The sequence below is a fragment of the Apis cerana genome, linkage group LG4 (genome assembly GCF_029169275.1).
Source record: "Apis cerana isolate GH-2021 linkage group LG4, AcerK_1.0, whole genome shotgun sequence".
In the NCBI taxonomy this organism is placed as follows: Eukaryota; Metazoa; Arthropoda; class Insecta; order Hymenoptera; family Apidae; genus Apis; species Apis cerana.
Window position 1 is genome coordinate 10,907,242 of NC_083855.1, and position 17,728 is coordinate 10,924,969.

The 17,728-nt window shown below is 37.6% G+C and overlaps 3 protein-coding genes across 11 annotated transcripts in view; 1 reads left to right on the plus strand and 2 right to left on the minus strand.

Moving 5' to 3' along the window:
- Positions 1-68: 68 nt before the first annotated feature.
- Positions 69-16,287, plus strand: LOC107996079 (apoptosis-resistant E3 ubiquitin protein ligase 1). 7 transcript variants are annotated; one of them, XM_062074101.1, is made up of 16 exons: positions 69-447; positions 617-810; positions 10,893-11,049; positions 11,208-11,413; positions 11,526-11,725; positions 11,869-12,106; positions 12,205-12,383; positions 12,460-12,640; positions 12,718-12,929; positions 13,020-13,286; positions 13,361-13,436; positions 13,509-13,798; positions 13,876-14,001; positions 14,058-14,246; positions 14,323-14,585; positions 14,658-16,287. In XM_062074101.1, the coding sequence occupies exons 2-16, from the start codon at positions 633-635 to the stop codon at positions 14,758-14,760; spliced, it is 2,865 nt and encodes a 954-aa protein (XP_061930085.1). In that variant the 5' UTR covers positions 69-447; positions 617-632; the 3' UTR covers positions 14,761-16,287. The 7 variants fall into 7 exon arrangements, with proteins under 7 accessions (XP_061930085.1, XP_061930086.1, XP_061930087.1 ...); XM_062074102.1 differs by having other exon boundaries at positions 12,205-12,374; XM_062074103.1 differs by lacking the exons at positions 69-447; positions 617-810 and adding exons at positions 1,458-8,552; positions 8,764-8,974.
- Positions 9,123-10,648, minus strand: LOC107996082 (leucine-rich repeat and immunoglobulin-like domain-containing nogo receptor-interacting protein 2). The gene is made up of 3 exons (XM_017053962.3): positions 10,450-10,648; positions 9,745-10,235; positions 9,123-9,592 (listed from the first exon to the last, which is right to left on the minus strand). The coding sequence occupies exons 1-3, from the start codon at positions 10,541-10,543 to the stop codon at positions 9,260-9,262; spliced, it is 918 nt and encodes a 305-aa protein (XP_016909451.1). The 5' UTR covers positions 10,544-10,648; the 3' UTR covers positions 9,123-9,259.
- Positions 16,275-17,728, minus strand: part of LOC107996081 (uncharacterized) — a 5,012-nt gene continuing 3,558 nt past the window's right edge. For all 3 annotated transcript variants that reach the window (XM_062074115.1, XM_062074116.1, XM_017053961.3), the window contains exons 5-8: positions 17,254-17,396; positions 17,031-17,195; positions 16,794-16,954; positions 16,275-16,730 (exon numbers count right to left, since the gene is read on the minus strand). In XM_062074115.1, the coding sequence (XP_061930099.1) occupies positions 16,804-16,954; positions 17,031-17,195; positions 17,254-17,396 (459 nt within the window). In that variant the 3' untranslated portion in view covers positions 16,275-16,730; positions 16,794-16,803. The remainder of the gene's footprint in view (positions 16,731-16,793; positions 16,955-17,030; positions 17,196-17,253; positions 17,397-17,728) is intronic.

Genomic DNA, 17,728 nt, shown 5'->3' on the forward strand with positions numbered 1-17,728 from the left:
TGATTAATTTTGTTTTCTTTGTGAAACCTACTAATTAAAAATCTTAACAGAAATTAATTCAATTTTCGTATGCAAATATATATATATTTATTCTTATATATCTTATGTATATTTTATATTTATATTTACATTTTCATATGTCAAAGAATATATTTTATTTATACATAAATTTTTTATTTATATATCATAAAAAATTTATATTTTTCATATATAAATTAACTTTTCTATGTATACGTAAATAATGTATATTTTTTTGATTTTCAGTCTGTCCATTAGAAGAAAAGCTGTTGTATGAAATCCCTAGAAATTTATAGTGTTCTTCATCTGTCACTCCATCTACAGCAATCCTTATTCTGTATGAGTATGTAAGTCTTTACTCCGTAAAACTGCACAAGCACAATTTTGTCGATGATATCATATATGGATTAACAGCTTTATGAAAATGTGGTAAGTCGATTAATGCAAAGTACCACTAGTTATATTTCTCGGACATAGATTTGTTTACAAACACTATGGTGACATAACCTCAATTCAGACACTTAACCTGTTAACATAAATATTATATATACGTATACACGCAATTTCTCAATATAATTTATTACTATTCATTTTGAAGATGCACTTATCAGGAAATGGCACGATGGTCGACTGTATTATCTGGGGTATTCCTAGCCCTTACTATGATTTTATCCCTTGGCAAACTTTTGATGCTTGTCACCGGAAATGCAAACAACGGAGATCTCACCGAAGCAGATCAATGGCTTGCCGAAATTGGACTGAAACAATATCGACCTCTCTTCAAAAAGAAAGGTCAGAATTCTCTTAGTTACTTTTCTAATTTCATTATTTTATTATTCTTATATTATGCATTGCATAATTACCAAATATCAATTCATATAAAGATTCATAAATAAAAGAATTTTTCAATTTGTAAACAATTTATGATAAAAGATAAAACAATCAATTTTAATATATAACTCATTCTATTTGGCGACTTTCTAAAACAATTACTATACTGCACAATAGATTCATTATTCAAACTTGAAATTCATTGTTAAGCATGTATTATCGATTGATCGTTAAATTACGGGTCTTTGTACGATAATGTGAATTTAACGAGCCTTTGCAAACGTTATTCATTACTGCATCAAGAATTGTGATGCTTCGGAATTCATTACCATTTCAAAGAGTTATGTAAGAGCAATTTAAACTCCTGTGTTATGTATAATTAATTTTGCAATATTTTTCTTTATATATTTATATACCTATGAAAAATATTTATAAAGATTTATTAAATGAAAAATAGAGAATTTTTTTTATGTAAAGCTCTAAAATGTTAAATGAAAAAAAAAAAAAGATTACAGATTAAATAGAAAGAAAAAATATTATAAAATATGCGCAAAATTATACTTCAGTTTTTATCGTAGCTTGTTCCTCCGCATGTTTTTCTTATTAGATTCAAAAACCAAAGCGAAGCAAGCTGATAAATCTGCGTCAGTGTCCAAACTTTTATCATCTTGGCCCTGGCTGGTGCCAAGGATATAAGCGCTTGCGCGAATGTTCCTTCGGAGTTAGGCTTTTATACCTCGGTATTGGTGGGATGAACGAATGGATACGAAGTTCCCAGCTGCGGCAATGTCACTGCGCGCTGTTTGCACTTGAGCCAATGGGGTGGGGACACTGCCCCTGCTCTCACCCTTTTCGAGAGCAAACGTTTTGTATGTACACAATCACCTTTATTGTTTTTTAATCTATCCATCACTGAACGATTGGTCCTAAAGCACTCGTATATTGGCAATAAATTTTAATGATCCAATACTTTTATATTCGAATAATCGTATCTTTATCCCTGCTATATCAAGTTTGTCAATTTAAACGAAATTGCGCTACGAATCATCTAAATAACTGACCAATTATATATCGTTATAATAATAATAATTTGGTTCATTTCGTGCAAATTTTATATTATATAACGCAAATAAATTTATTATCGGTATTTATTTTATACTAATTTTTCGCGTTAATTTAATTATTTTTAGCATAATAAAAAAATAAAAAGATCCTTTAGAAGTTTTGAATTCCGTTGACACGGCAGAAAACAAGATTCTTTTGTCGAGAGCGAACTAATGATCCAGTCAGCAAGTAACTGTCCTCAATAGTTACTACGTCCCTCTCCAGATTTTTTATCGATCATCAAAGTAGATCGTCAAAGATTAAATATGACTACTCGTCGAGAGCGCTCAACGTGAACATTTCTTTACGATTGAACGATGAGTGCGCTGCAATTACTGGAAAAATTCAAGGCAATGTTAGGACCAATGACAAATTCGAGCCCGTTTAAAAGTATCATCGAAAGTTTTTTCTTTTTTTTTTCTTTTTTTTAATTTTTAAACCAAATTAATCTATTGCGGTAGCAAGAAAATGAATCGCCCCGTCTTATATTTGGAACGATTCCATAAAACGTAATGGAAAATCAACCTCTTTCTCCGTCTACCTCTTTCATTGATTTCCAATTTTTCCCGAAGATGCATATTTTTTAGACTTCTTTCGAGCGTCTACAAGGAGTAGAATTTCATAGGGGGAGAGGAGAGAGGGAAATAAAAGAGTAGAATTTTTCGTAAAAACGATGGTCAACGAGAAAGAAAAAGAGGGAGAAAGCGTGATGGCGTGATTAAACCGATAGCAGAGATACGGGCAAAATGGTGATGGACGATTTTGGAAGAAAAGGAAGAAAGCGAAGGATCGGTTTTGGTTGGCGTGGTCTTCGTAGCGTGGTTGGGTGGGAGTAGTGAACGGGTGGCAGAGGGTGGCTCTGTCCGTGTAATCGTATCGTATGCAGTCGTCTAGCGTGAGTCCGCGCGAGTGGATCGCGGAGTCGCATCGCTCTCGGTGTCGAGGCACTCGCACGGCGGAAACCCTCATTAACGTCCCCTTACTACGTCCTTTCGCATTATTTCTCGCGGACCCGTTCAATCGCGTGAACCAAACGACGTGAGCATTATGCGCGCAGCCAGAGGGCGCGTACGCATGAACCACCATAAAAACGGAATCCCTGTGAACGATGAAATCGTGAACGAACCTCGGATGTTCGCGCGTTCACCGAGGCTTTGACACATTGGCCCGCCTCACCCTTAGTAGACGCGTTCGAAGTCGATCGTAGAAAGAGCTCGCGTTTTATCATCCCCCGATACTACCCCTCTCCACCCCCTATTCTCCAACCCCGTCATTATTCGCGCGTACCTCGACTTCGAGACGCGTATACATCGGAACGAGCACCGTAGAACGTCTCTCTAGGTCTCACCTGGTTCTCCACCTGTCCCGAGGATACGAGTCCTCTCGCTTCATCCCCTCCCCTCCCACCTACCGTAGACAACAAGTAGCGAGATCGTAATTAATATCGTAAACAAGTGCGACGCGACACTCTCCTGTTGCGAAGGGGTACGATTTTGTTTGTTGCGCCCGAGAACTGCATTTCGAATAGCCGCATATACCTTTTTGCTGGCAACGCTGCCCCCTTTCCGCTGGGTTGCCCGCGATCTTTTATCCCCCTCCCTCAACTTCGAGTCGCCGAACACCGATCCTCCGGCGGAAAAGCAGTCTTCAGGTGACGAGAAGTCGATTCGAATCCGTAAGTTCACTTTTTCTTCTTCTCCTTCTTCTTCTTTTCCTTCTCTCTTCGACGAACATTCGTTTCTCACGATCGAATGTCACGCGCGCGCTTCGTTATTATTTTTAATTACAAGAAGAATCAGTTGAAGAACCAGTTGAAGTACAGTCGAACTTTATCCTTTTGCTTTTATCCTTCACCCTAATGTTGCACCGCCCTCGACAGAAATTGCATGCTTTTAAAAATTGTGAAAAAATCTCCCTGATCCCCTTCAATTAAGAGAACACGTAGAGCATGCGATTTCCATGCAAGCGAACGTTCGCTTGAATCTCGCGGAATTTTTCGGGGTTGAAGGTTGGCAAAAAACGTTTTCTTAAGGGGTAAAGGGGTAATCACAAGGATTCGAGGATTCATCGAGGGACGAATTTCTCTCTTTTCCCGAAATTTGATATGACCGCGTAGGTGTTGTTGTTGCGAGCCGCTTCAAGGCTTTGTTATTCGGGGCCGCGCGAGGTCACGGGACGTCTTCGCGAAAGACGTTGACGTCACGACTCCGCTCTCGCGACACTCTCTCTCTCTTTCTCTCTCTATTCGAGCATTTTCGAAAAATAAGGGATCGCCTAAAGCGCGGCGAACGCGTCCTGCATTGCGACACTTTGAACGATAAGTTTTTCCCACGAGCATCGTGATCCGGGGGAGGAAAAGTTTGCCGGTAATGCGTTTTATCGGCTCGATGTCGATCCCGTCGAAACTTGCCGTTGGGGAACTCGAGAAGATTGGAATAAAGAAAATTGAATTCCCAACTTTTCCCAACTTTCTTCTTTCTCCTTTCGTATATATACATGTATTCACCGAAAGATAAACGTACGGGATATAGGATAACTCGAGTTGGAGTTATGGTAATTCGAAAGAAGGGAATAGTGAATGGAGATATAATATACGAAAAAGCGCATAGAAATCGTTATAGGAATAGATGATATTCTTTTTGAAAAAAGAAACTGTGGCATTTCAAAAATATTTATTCAAGTTTGAAAACGTTTTTAAAATCATTACTCATCCCAAGGTGGAATCGATATAATCCGCCAGAGTACCTCGGCCATTTTCCTCATTGTCCACGTGTCGTAATTTATCACGGATCGTTTTCCGTGTCCGCATTGTTCGAAAATAATGAAGCGAAACGAAATTTTCGGGGAGGGATGTCCGTGGGCATAAATCAATCCCGAACACGAAATTTTCCGCGCTCTCGTTACGAGCGAAAGCGAGAGGCTCGTAATAAAAGGAGCGGGAGGATGATCCATTGGCAGGTCGATCGATTGGGAAATCGAGCGGGTTTGGCGACACGCGCGCAGAGAGATAAACATGTAGGATGTTGTCGATGTACACGGATGAATAGGATTAATTGATCGCGGTTAAAATTGATTTTCCCGGTGTCGTTGTTGCGTACAAGTAAGTTGCACGAAGTAAACGTCGGCCAATGGGAAAAGTATCGATCCACGTGACCTTAACCTTTCTTAACGCGGAAAAATTTCCCGTCGAGAACGAGTTTGAAAAAGAGTTGACTCAGAGTTGACACGCTTCACTGGCTGCATTAAATATTAATTGCCATTCTACCAACGAAATGCGTAATTTCGAACGAACAATCGAAAATTCGAGAAAGGAATCGTATATACCCACGAATACCTGTTTTAAACGTTCTCTTTAATAAAGGGGGAGGGAGATGAGTTTTATACGAGCATAAAATGGTTTTGAAATTACGCGAGTTTAATTTAAATGGCGGTCGTTGAAACAAATTGAAAGCAAAAATTTCTTTGATCAAACGGACGGGATTATAACGGTATTATAATCCCTTTACTTTGTACTTGACGCGATGAATCTTGCTTGGACATGTTTTATGGGGGGAAAAAAAATATCCATGCAGCATTATTGCTTTCGAGAATGATGTAAATGTTATCCAACTCTGCAATAAACTACGCGAATTTAACGGTGTTATCCGTCTACGTGCGACGCAACGAATTCCGGATACCAATTACGTTTTACTGCGCCACGAACAATTAATCATTCCACGAGCGTATCCTCTACTCATCGTATTTTTCTACATTTCTATTGATCAAAAAAACAAACGAAAAGAAAAAAAAACAAATTGACGAGATACAAATCAATACATATACCTAGCTATACTACAGATACACTTGAAACCCCCGATTATCTCGTTTAGATAGACGATCGAAATGCGCATACGAATCGCATGGGAAAAGGAAATGTACGTACAAACACTTGAATGCACGGTATCGCTTCGATTCAATATACATGTATACATATACACATCCATTGTATAATATAATCATGAATCATGGTTCGCATCAATGATATATTTTCTCAATCGTGAAAAAAAAAATTGAAATAAATATTTGCTCGCGAATGCGTATTGTACAACGAATAGTACGTTAATAAACTTCATCACTTGGCAAAAATTGTGTATCCCTTGTACCTTCCCTCTAAGAAGAAGACAGTCTAGATAGGCACACACTCGAGTCTCGAGTAGCCGGCAAGATTTTAATTAGTCCGGGAAACAATCGCTCGTTCTCGCTGGAGGAAGGTATTCATCGCGCTTTCGTATCCTTTCATTCGAGCAAAGCTGATCCCCGAGGGTCCTCTAAAAACTTCTTTTCACCGAAACTTATCGCTGGCTTCTTACAATTTCAAGGGAAAAAAGATTGAGGGGAGGGAAGGCGAGGAGGAGAGAGGAAGGGAGACAGTAAGAAAGAGAATCGTGGTTACAAGTAGGATCGTTTAATCGCTTTGCCGTTAAGGCTAAAAAAACGGCACGCCGCCGTGCACTGGATTCCATTAATGCGGTAACACGCCAGAGTATTACGCGCCATGGTGGTGAAACTGTGTCACCAAGTTTGTTTCTCAACCCTCCCCTTCCCCCCTGGTGCGCGAATATTCCCAGAATATCGCTCTCGAAATACATGGGCAAACGGCAATAAGAGAGGAAGGGAAATTTTAACCAGGCGAAAACGAAATGTTGCAATTCGGCGCAATATCCCCCGGTTAAGTAGAAGATAGACACAAAAGCGTGCAATGGCAAATGTGTAGGAATCGATCTGTCCTACCTTCATAATACCGGCAACTCTCTCGTGCATAATCATGAGAATGTATGACATACGTATGTATGCCCTGGTTTTCCTTGCCCACCACCACCACCACCACCACCACCACCACCGCCGCCGCCGCCGCCGCCGCCATCGTCGCCGCCACTACCTCCTGCCGCTGCTCCAACCCCGTTGCTATTCCCCCTCGCCACCGAAAGGATCGTTAGCACGAAGTAATGCCAGTGAAGGATATCCGTTCGAAAAGGTCAAGAGTCCACGTCGAGATTGCCGTGTTCTACGCGGGCCTGATTCTTTCATTGTTCCCATGCTACGTCTCTCTCCTTTTCTTCCTCCACGTGTACATTTCCGTTTCGACCACGGCCCAGAAAAAAATAAAAGGGGAAAGGAGAAAGGTTGGGGAAGGGGAGGGGAGAGAGAAAGGGGGGAAAAGATCCAAAAAACACGGAGAGCCACCGCATTCTTCTTTTACCTTTGAAACATTACGAGCTCGAGAGCTTTGATGGACTCGCTAATGGAACGTTTATCCCTCGAAGTCCTGTAATACTTGATGGGACGAAATGGTCCGCGAATTTTTCCATTACTTTTTCCTTTTACTCGGAGGTGGAAAATTTGAAATTAAAAATACCACCGCGATTCGATCTTTTACCATCACCACCACTTACTTCTAGATGTAATCTCGTGCCCTTGTTTCGTTTCGAGGTTTAACTAACGACTTAACGACTCGACGAGACTCGATTATTAAACGCGTTAAAAAAAGAGAGATCGAAAAATCGCGGAGGAGACACGCGTACCATTTCGTCCAATTTGTTCCACGGATTGTACCTCGAAATGCAATCCTATGTTTCGTCCTTCCAATCGTTCCTTTTTTTTTTATCGGCGGCAATTGGCACGGTACACGTCGGCCAATAAATTGTGCAGGGAAACGAGATGAGCGTGGAAAACACGGGTACGATAACCCCGGTTCGACCTCGAGTGGACTCTTGACCCGCTTTCAGGACCCGTTTAATTCATGGTAACGTTCCGTTGTAGTTGATTAAATCGCCACCCTATCGATCCGCGATCGTTTGATCGGCATGGCTAATCGAGCGGCCTGAAAGCGCGCCGATAGTCAACCGGAGAATCCATCGAAACAGTTATCAATCTCTTTATTCGAATCCCGTGCCCCGGATCTGGGTCAACGCGGGCGAAAGTATATACGCCGAAACATCTCCCTTTTTTTTTTTTTTCCTTTGCTAGGTTTCGATTGCGCCGCACACGACCGAATAAGTTTAATCCTTGAACCCTCGACGAGAGATCCCCGCAAAGTTAGTCCATTAGGGATGGCGAAAAAGTTTCACCGAAATTCCTTCTTAATTATTCACGACGCGCTCGAAATCGCGTGCACGTAAAGTATTGAGCGAATTTTTCATTTATCATCTTAACAGTATCGAGCAAATATTGTTACCTCGGTTTGCTTTCGATCTTCTCTCTTCTAATTGTTCGCGCGAGTCTGTAATAGCTTTCACCCTTGATTCTTGTAATTAAAATTAATCGCGTGTCGCGATGCAACCTTCCCTTTCTTTCCTCTAGAAGAAATTGATCGATGCTTCGCCTCTTGTTACAAGCTTCCCTTTCTTCTTTCCTTTCTAATTACATTCGCTTCGTTGCAAAAAATACACATATATGTATATATATACGTACACTAGCTGCGCATTAACCGTTTGTACGACAAGCGAAATATTAAACATCAGCTTGACAATACCGTCACGTCCCGCACAATTGTCAATGGCTATTCGTCATTCAATCATCGCAGCAGTCGCACTTTGCGCGTGGCAGTCGCAAAACAAAAGGTAGAAGGTTTCATTGTTCGCCGATACGACGCAACTCGGGTATAAATTTATTTTCGCGCGATTATGTAGTATCAAAGAATGTTAAATATCTCGTTTTCGAAATTGACGCGCCCGTAATTATTCGCGAATTTGTTATTATACGGTTTTATTCCACCGCGAAATCGATCAAGATTAATGAGATGAAACGGTGGTGTAATGATGTTTCGAGAAGATGACCTCGTGACGAGCGAGCGATGCGACGGTGAACGAAAGAAAGAATGCTTCGTAGTCGGTAAAAGTTGACGAGCGAAGAGAACACCGTGGAGGAATTATGCCGGACAAAAATCGAGGCTGTCGAGATGGACAACGCGACAAAGATTTCTTTGCCGACGAGATATCGTCCATCGGCATGTCGTTACGGCCCAGCGGTAGCGCTTCTTCCGGTAAGTAAAAAAAAAAAAAAAATCTCACGTTGAAAATGAACATTTTTTTAATCCAACGAATTATTATATTGCGATTAATTTCGTCGTAAAAATAAGTATTCCTTCCGTACGAACGAAGGTTCGAGGAAAAAATTTTCTAACACACCGGTTTGCTTTTCAAAAATTAAAGACGATCTTTACTCATAATTATTATTATATTTTCAATCCTAAAATTCTACGCTTAATTTAAAACCGTTACGAAGCTATTTAATTACTTTTTACCTCCTTTCTTTTTCTTTCTTTTTTTTAATTCATTTTCGTTTGATGGATGTAGAAGAGCAGTTTCTTGATTACGTTCCCGTTGGTGAGCTGATGATGATTCTCCGCAGCTATGCAACTCGTCAATTGGTATCTCTCGGCGGCACAATGGTTGGTCGTGGAATTCGATTTCTCAATGCTCAGACCTGTTCGAAATTGATTGAACAAATTCAGGATAATGCATTCTTTCATCAAGATTTCTGATTCGGCCACGCTCGTGTCGCCGATGGCGCAGAGCCAAAGCAGCTTATCCAGCCATGCTTCCTTCTCGCTCTCCCCGTTTTCGTAGTTCACCCCGTGGTCCCGCATCCACAGAGTTAGCTGTAATTTCCGAATCGATAAATAAACCGAATCGCAACGTCTATTTCGTCGCACCTCGCGATCCCCGTCCCTGAATTTTAACAAGAAACGAAATTCTTCGAAAGAGACAGCTTTAGCTTTCTATTCTACGGCCTTGCTCTACCTTGGCTTACCTTTCCCCGACATTTGAAACTCAAACGATTGCCGGAGAAGTACACTTTGTCGATACCACCCGGCAACGTTGAAGCTTCCAGACAAGTTAAACGATTCTCTCGGACGTCGAGTCGCTTCAGCAACGGCATTTTGTCGAAGATCACCGGTTCAATTATATCGATCTTATTGAAAGACAGGTCCAATTGTTCCAGATATACTAAATCCTTGAACCATGCCTCCCTCACACGCGTGATGTTATTGTTCGGCAGGCCGAGTTTCCTCAAATTAACCAAACTGCCGAACCCTTCCAAATGAATGTCGTTTATACGACAATGGTGCATGTTCAAGGACTGCAAATGTTTCGCGTATCTCGCGAAAGCTCGTTCCGGAATGTACCGCAAATTCGAGTTGAAGATCAATATAGACCTCACCGAGTCCGTCGTCTCATTGAAAACTGTTTGTAACGTGACGTTGGAGCATTGCAACCGATCGACTCTCAACTCTCCGTTCCCTGTAACAAGCACATTTACTCGATAGATTAGAGAAATTTCTAAAAATCATTTTATCTTTTCTCTTCTCGTAAAAAAAAAGAAAAAAGAAAAAGAACTTTAAGAAACGATCATCGAGGGAAAAAAGATAGAGGAATGGTGTTCCACTTTTTCCGATTCCGTAAACGGAACAATTGGAAATTAAACGCGAGCGAAGAGGAAAAGTTTTTGCCTCACCTTCTTCGTGTTTGTTCACGATGCATATCGTAAGCGCAAACCCGATGCACTTGAGAATGCACAGTGGAAAGACGAGGGACGACGTACGACGCATTTTTAAATGGCTTACACAGTTTGACGATTTTACGACGAATGACTGCGCAATGAAAATTAGGTGGAGGAATCAGCTCCTCGTTTCGAATTATCAGGCCTCGTTTCCTGTCGTTTTCTATACACGGACACCCGTCCTTATCGCAAATTCCTCTGATTGAGTCTAATTAAAAAATAATAATAATAATAATAATAATAATAATAATAATCGTTCGTCTGCAATAGCTCAGGATATAATTCTATGCGATTAATTGCTCGACCATTTCCTTTGTTTGGTTTTTTGTTTTCTTCTTCTTCTGTCTCTTCTTTCTTTTGCGAGATCATAGAGGAAGGAAATGATTCGAATGTTACAGGTATCTCATCCCTTGCGAGTTGTGGCGAGGTGGATGCGTTGCCGGAATTACCAGCCCAGGACGAGGAACGATTGCAACGCGCCGCACGTTTGTTGCAACAAAGGCTCGTTTTACGCCAATGGCTCACTGACCATGGCTTGCACAGCCATTATCAAAAGTGAGCAGAATATTTTCCAAGGAATATTTTTCACGGTTATTTTTAGATACATAACAAATATAAATTTCCATGAACAATTGTTTGTTACGCGAATATTGCGGTCCACTTCGAAAGGAAAGTTTTTCATTTTCTTTTCTTCTTTTTTTTTTTTTCATCAGATTAATGCAGATGGAAGTGATGTCTCTGGAGGATGTGTATTGGGTGGAGGATAATGCGGCACGGGCAGCCCTTGGCAAGGATTTACCGCGATGGACCCAGGCCAGACAGACGTTGCCTACTTCAAAGGAAGATTTAGAAACCCTCAAGGCTGATTTGTGGAGCGCCGTGGTGAAAAATAGCCAACATCAAGACGCTTGGACATGGGGTATGATTCTTTTTCATCGTTTTTCGTAAACTGTAAAATTGTACATAATGTGCGGAAAAGGCGTTTCAAGGAAAAACTTGATGAATAACTTTCCTTCCCTTGTACCTGGCAGGTGGAATGTTAGTTGTCTCTGTGTCGGTAGCAGGGTTAGTGACCCTGGCTGCTATGACACAGCCGGCTCTAGCACCAGAGGCAAAACACTCCTTGTTACAATATGTGACGGGAAAGTATTTACTACCGAGCAATTGTCGGGTTCATTTTGCATGGGATGAGCCGCAACTTGTGGGAGAAACCATGACGTTTACAGTGAAGGTATACGGAGTAAAAGTTTTTAAAATAATATATTTAGAAACAAGTGTAATAAAAATAAAATTTATTTCTTTGCCGAGCCAAACAGTTAGCCAATTTATTATTTTTATGACGATCGTATTTCATTTTCAAAATGTGATTTACAGTTTTATCAACGCAACGGCCAACCGTACCCAATTTGTGACAAAGACAATTTGATCGTCGAAGTCACAGAGGGTACACGAAGAGTAGCTACCCTAATAGAGTTAGGAGGCACTGATCCCTTAGCTGCAAACACTGCAGTTGTAAAGTTTACTGTCCGCCATGCTGGACAATATCGAATAGCCGTACTTATTGGTTCGTGTCACGTTCACGGCAGCCCGTTTCTTAAAAATTTTCTTCCCGGTATGATTCGCCATTATTCAAAACATAATATTTATAATAAGATACAGAATTACAACCAATTGTTCAAATCGTATTTATTTATATTTTATATCATTTAGGCCCCCCAGATCCGAATAAGACCGTCTTCGTACGACAAAGTTCAACGGTCGTTTGTACAGCCGGAGTTGCACATTCTATGACAATAGAGCCGCGAGATGAATACGATAATTTATGCATATTTGGACCTGGTGATAAACCTACGGAGGGTTATCAAGTTAACATTACTCAGGCAAGTAATGTTAGTAGAAACGGCTAGATGGAATTTAACGAATAGTTATTGTGATTAAATTCTTTTACGATTATTTTAATTACAGATCGGTAGTACAATGAATAAATCGGCTATTACAAATTGCAGTATACAATTTGACTATGACTCTCCAAATCAAAGGATTCGTTTAAAAGTCAGTTTTCCCAAGGGCAATTGTTACCATGCGACAGTTAGTTTACGTGGGCTGCAGCTACATAACGGGGATTTTGACATCATTGTACTCGAGAGTACGAAAGATACTTTGTTCTTAAATTTTGTTGACAACGAAGTTTTATTTTTACTGTATTTATATTTGTTAGCGTAGGTGATGTTGCTAGAATGGTACATAATAACGTGGCCTCGAAAGATCCCAACATTTGTTATGCCGCAAAATTGTTGGGCATGCAAGGAGAAAAATTTTCGAAACCGAAAAAAGTTGTCTGCTTTATTTCGCCTAAACAGCTCACTATCAAGGAATACTTGTTGAGAATTATACCAAAAAGGCTCGTTACTTTCAGGCTTTGCCCGTCAACTAAAGTAAGTAATTCAATTTCTCGGAAGGGAAAAATTAAAATTTTCTTTTCCATAGATATAACACGTGCAATAATTTAAAACGATGTCTTTCAGTTCCATTTTGATTGTTCAAATAATCAATACGATGGTTACGACTCTTTTTCTATCGATGATGGATGTCAGCCACCCGTTGAATTAATTTCTCTGTATCGAGATATAATAGCCGCTACATTTACGTTGTTTTTGTTGAAAAATATAGGTGGAAGTGAAACTTTTGCTGACAAACAAGATTTCTTTTATCACGAAGTTCGAAAGCATCATCAAAAACATTACCACGAAAAACTTCTGGTGAAAGTTCAACGCGATAAATTGCTAGAATCGGTAAATATCGAGTATTAATTAAAGCGGTGTATAGTCAAATCGATTACTCTTTTTCTTTTTTTTTTCCTTTTAAGTCTATGAAATCTACAAAAGGATTCTCTGTTAGTGATTGGTGTAGAAATTTTGAGATCAGTTTTCAAGGTGAACAAGGTATGTTCCTTACAGAATATTTCTTGCTACTGGAAGAAATATATAATAATAAGATTTAATATTTCATTTCAGGCGTTGATTGGGGCGGTGTTCGACGAGAGTGGTTCGAATTAATTTGCGCGGCTCTATTCGATTCAGGAAACGGTTTATTCGCATCCTTCGGAGAATCACAGCAGGCACTAGTTCATCCTAACAGTAAACGGCCTTCACAGCTTAAACTAAAGCATTATGAGTTTGCAGGGCGAATCGTAGGCAAATGCTTGTATGAATCTGCTCTTGGTGGTTCCTATAGACAGTTAGTACGTGCAAGATTTACGAGATCATTTCTTGCACAAATCATAGGCCTCAGAGTACATTACAAGGTATAATTTTTTATCTGCATCAGTAAAAAAAAACAAAATTACAAAAAAATAAAACAATATTTTTATTTTTCTTATAGTATTTCGAACAGGATGATCCAGATTTATATCTGAGCAAAATAAAGTATATTCTTGAAAATGATGTCGAGGAAATGGAACTTTATTTTGTCGAAGAAGAATATGACAAAGATGGTCAATTATTAAAAGTAAGATCATATTATATATTTATTTATATTACTTTATTTAAATTCATTTATTATAGGTAGCTGAATTAATTCCCGGAGGTAGTAAGATTCGTGTAACAAACGATACGAAACTTCGTTATTTGGATGCACTCGCACAACATAGGCTCGCTAGTTCCGTACGAAACGAAGTAGAACATTTTCTAAGAGGTCTAAACGAACTTATTCCTGATAATCTTTTGGGAATTTTTGATGAAAACGAACTTGAAGTATATAATTTATATTTTTCTCTCTCTTTCATTTTTATATATCTTCCACTTATATCTTCGTATGTATTTGTTATAGTTATTATTGTGTGGTACTGGTGAATACAGCGTAGCAGATTTACGTGCGCATCATATAGCTAATGGAAGCTCTCCAGAGTTTCTTCGAGTTCTTGATTGGTTCTGGACTGCAGTTAGCAACTTCACGCAAGAGGAGATGGCCCGATTATTACAATTTACCACAGGCTGTTCGCAATTACCACCAGGTGGATTTCAACAATTGAGTCCACGATTTCAAATTACAGCAGCACCAACTTTTGCTAATTTGCCTACAGCACATACTTGGTAAGTAATTTTATATTTTAATTATAGTAATAATAATTTTTCAAAATAATAATTATTCAAATATTTTTACAGCTTCAATCAGCTCTGCTTACCCGATTATGAATGTTACGATCACTTTGAGCGAGCTTTGTTATTAGCGATTAGTGAAGGTACTGAAGGATTTGGTATGATTTAAAGATTAAATGTCAATTAAGTTCTAGTCTTATCGAATTTTACTATTTATTTATCTTCTTTTTTTTTATTTGTAATTAATACAATTTTATTTAAATATTATTTACGAGATCAGAAAAAATTATTACATTTTTAAAAAAAAAAGAAAGGAAAAAAAAATTTTTTTCTTTTTTCTTTTTTTTTTTTTATTTTTTTTTTTACGTTTTGGCAAATGACTATCAATATAACAATCCAATATATTTCAAAACATAAATAACGATATTAATATTTTTACTGGCTTGTGGTAACGTTTTTATAAAAAAGTGATACAAAGAGCAATCTTATAGAAATATCAAAATTGCTCAATTTATTGTATCAAGATTTGTTATAGTTTAAAATATTCTAAATTTTATTACTCATAAAAATAGATACATACACGTTCCTCAAGCCATCAAATTCGATATAATCAACTGTACAATTTATTAATACGCAATGAAACATTTTTTTATAGTTGCCGAATTAGCTAAAGTTAGTTATATATATTATAAAGTTTGAGAAGGTCGTTGTGAGATTTAGGTCATTCACCTAATCAGTATTTTTATCTTTTACTCTTCGCTAGAAATATATAAATGAATGAAGAAAAGAATGTTTTGAAAAATGTATTATTTTTTCATTGTTGTCTTTTATTTCCTTCTTTTTATTTTTTTTCCTTTTTTTCTTTTTTTAACTCTGATATTACAGAGCAATCAAAGATGAGATTTTTTTTACATCCATAAGTACTATAATAATTTTTACAAAATTCTTTTTATTGCAAATAAAAATGCACCAAGCATTTTTTTTATTTTCATGTTTCTCTATAAATTTTTAAGGAATAATAAATCAATGAATATGACCGAATTTCAAGATTGTAGGGCAACATTATTTGTTGTCAGGATTAATCTATGCATAAAAGATGTTTTAGATCGTCTAGAAAATATAACATAAAATTACATCCAACAACAATTCAAATATAAAACGATTTTGTGATAATATAAGAACGAATCTTCCGAACTGAAATTTGTGCCGTATCTTCACTTACCGTACGAAAGCCTCAAATAAGAAAGGATGTTTACTATACTGGCAGAAGCATAAAAAAATATACCGCAGAAATCATATTGTTATCGAACAAAATGAAAATCAATGTTATCTTGTACTTAAGTACATAATAATAAGAAATGTGATCAGACACGTCGTATTTGTGTCACTCGTACGTGGTTACTTAGATTTTACGATCTATTGTAACGTGTTTTTTGAAAAAAATATTATACCATGAGTATCGCTCTATTACAAAAATTTATTTTATCTCGGTTAAAAATGTATATTTTAATGTTACGTAAAATACGATCAATTAAGATTGTTTATATACATATTAATCGATTATTGAATGTATTTATTGAAATTGCATAATAAAAAGAAATAAATCATCGTCATTGAGCGATTCTGACGGTATCTTATTTTTATCATTTTATCATGTTACGCGAAAAAAGGATAAAATATAGATTTAAAAAATGTACAACATCTGCATTTATTTATCCATCCTCAGTTTCGCAGAATAGTTGTTTGTACTCTAGTATAGTATATCGTAATATTAGTATAATATCATAGTTTAATAATTTTTTTTTTTTATAATATATCATTTCTTTTCAATTTAAAATGCTTATATAGCTTACGATATCAGAAAGTATATAAATAGAAAAAAAAAAATATAAATAAAAAAATATATTATAATTTCGATGATAAAAGTACCCGGAAAGTTTACTACCAGTTTGAAACTGATTTTCGTTCCTTTCATCTCTTTGCGATCACATATCTCTTTTTCCTCAACGTAAAATCTCTTTTCACACGTAAAATCTTCCCTTTCTCCTTCCTCTTATCGAACAACCAACACCATCACCCTCGAAATTCCATTTTGTGAACACTTTGTTTAACGCAATCACGCTTGAACAAGAACAGCAACTAAAAGAACGAACAATTATTATGCTCTTATTAATAGGTATTATAATTTTGTGTGTAACTTACCAAGCTATCTTTAGGAAACCAACACTGGACCCGATAGTAAAGTACGTAATATAGCCCTTGGCGCTCGTACAACGCTACCAGCTAATTGCAACATTCTACTACTCCATCCCCCTTCTTGAGATTGACGTATTAAACGTTCTCTCAATTCATTCAATTCGGTTCTGATATAGCGAATTTTTTTTAATTTTAATTTTAAATAATATCATTCAAAAAAAAAAAACAAGTAAAAAAACTTACAATTGTGAATTATACGCTGCTTGCATATTTTGTAAGGCTACTTCTCGATCAACCAGTTGTGCTTCTAAAGAAATGGCGCGCATATTTAGATTTCTCCCTGCATCTTCGGATGATTTTAAACGCTTAATTAACTTGTTCTTTTCATCCTCTTTAACTTTCAACTCCCTGCAAAAGAATTTATATTGGAATAATGCAAATTGACGTTTACATACATTGAATTTACTTTGAATATCGTTTTATCTGTTCCTGCGAGGATTCAACCATAGCAATCTGTGTGGCAAGTTTCACCTGTAAATCCTCCACGATTGATTCAGCTTTGTCTGCTCTTGTTCCTCGTTCCGCCGCTAATGTTTCGCTAGCTGTTATCTGAAATAACATTACATTTTTCTTTCATACGTATTCAACAATCGATAAATGATTATTTTTAAGAAAAAGTTCATGAAATATCTAATATTGTCACGAGTTTTGTTTTGATTCTACATTCTCCAAGCAAGAATTAATAGGTCAAGTAATATCGATTGCTTTTCTCGGTAAGAAAGTATTATAATGTTATTGAGTCACCGATAAGGTAGAAAGAGTATGACTCAACCACGAACTTCTATGTCCTTTCGTGCATTGACCTATCTAAAGTAAGTTACATCAGATACTCTTATTACTATCCTTAATTACTATCCCTTATTACTATCCCATAGATATTT

Bases quoted from the DNA above. Each gene is read 5' to 3' on its own strand.
- LOC107996082 (XM_017053962.3), bottom strand. From the start codon at position 10,543: ATGCGTCGTACGTCGTCCCTCGTCTTTCCACTGTGCATTCTCAAGTGC. The intron at 10,236-10,449 runs GTGAGGCAAAAA...TGCTTGTTACAG, and splicing joins CGTGAACAAACACGAAGAAG to GGAACGGAGAGTTGAGAGTC. The intron at 9,593-9,744 runs GTAAGCCAAGGT...CGGAAATTACAG, and splicing joins GTTTCAAATGTCGGGGAAAG to CTAACTCTGTGGATGCGGGA.
- LOC107996079 (XM_062074101.1), top strand. From the start codon at position 633: ATGGCACGATGGTCGACTGTATTATCTGGGGTATTCCTAGCCCTTACT. The intron at 12,641-12,717 runs GTACGAAAGATA...TTGTTAGCGTAG, and splicing joins TGACATCATTGTACTCGAGA to GTGATGTTGCTAGAATGGTA. The intron at 12,930-13,019 runs GTAAGTAATTCA...GATGTCTTTCAG, and splicing joins GGCTTTGCCCGTCAACTAAA to TTCCATTTTGATTGTTCAAA.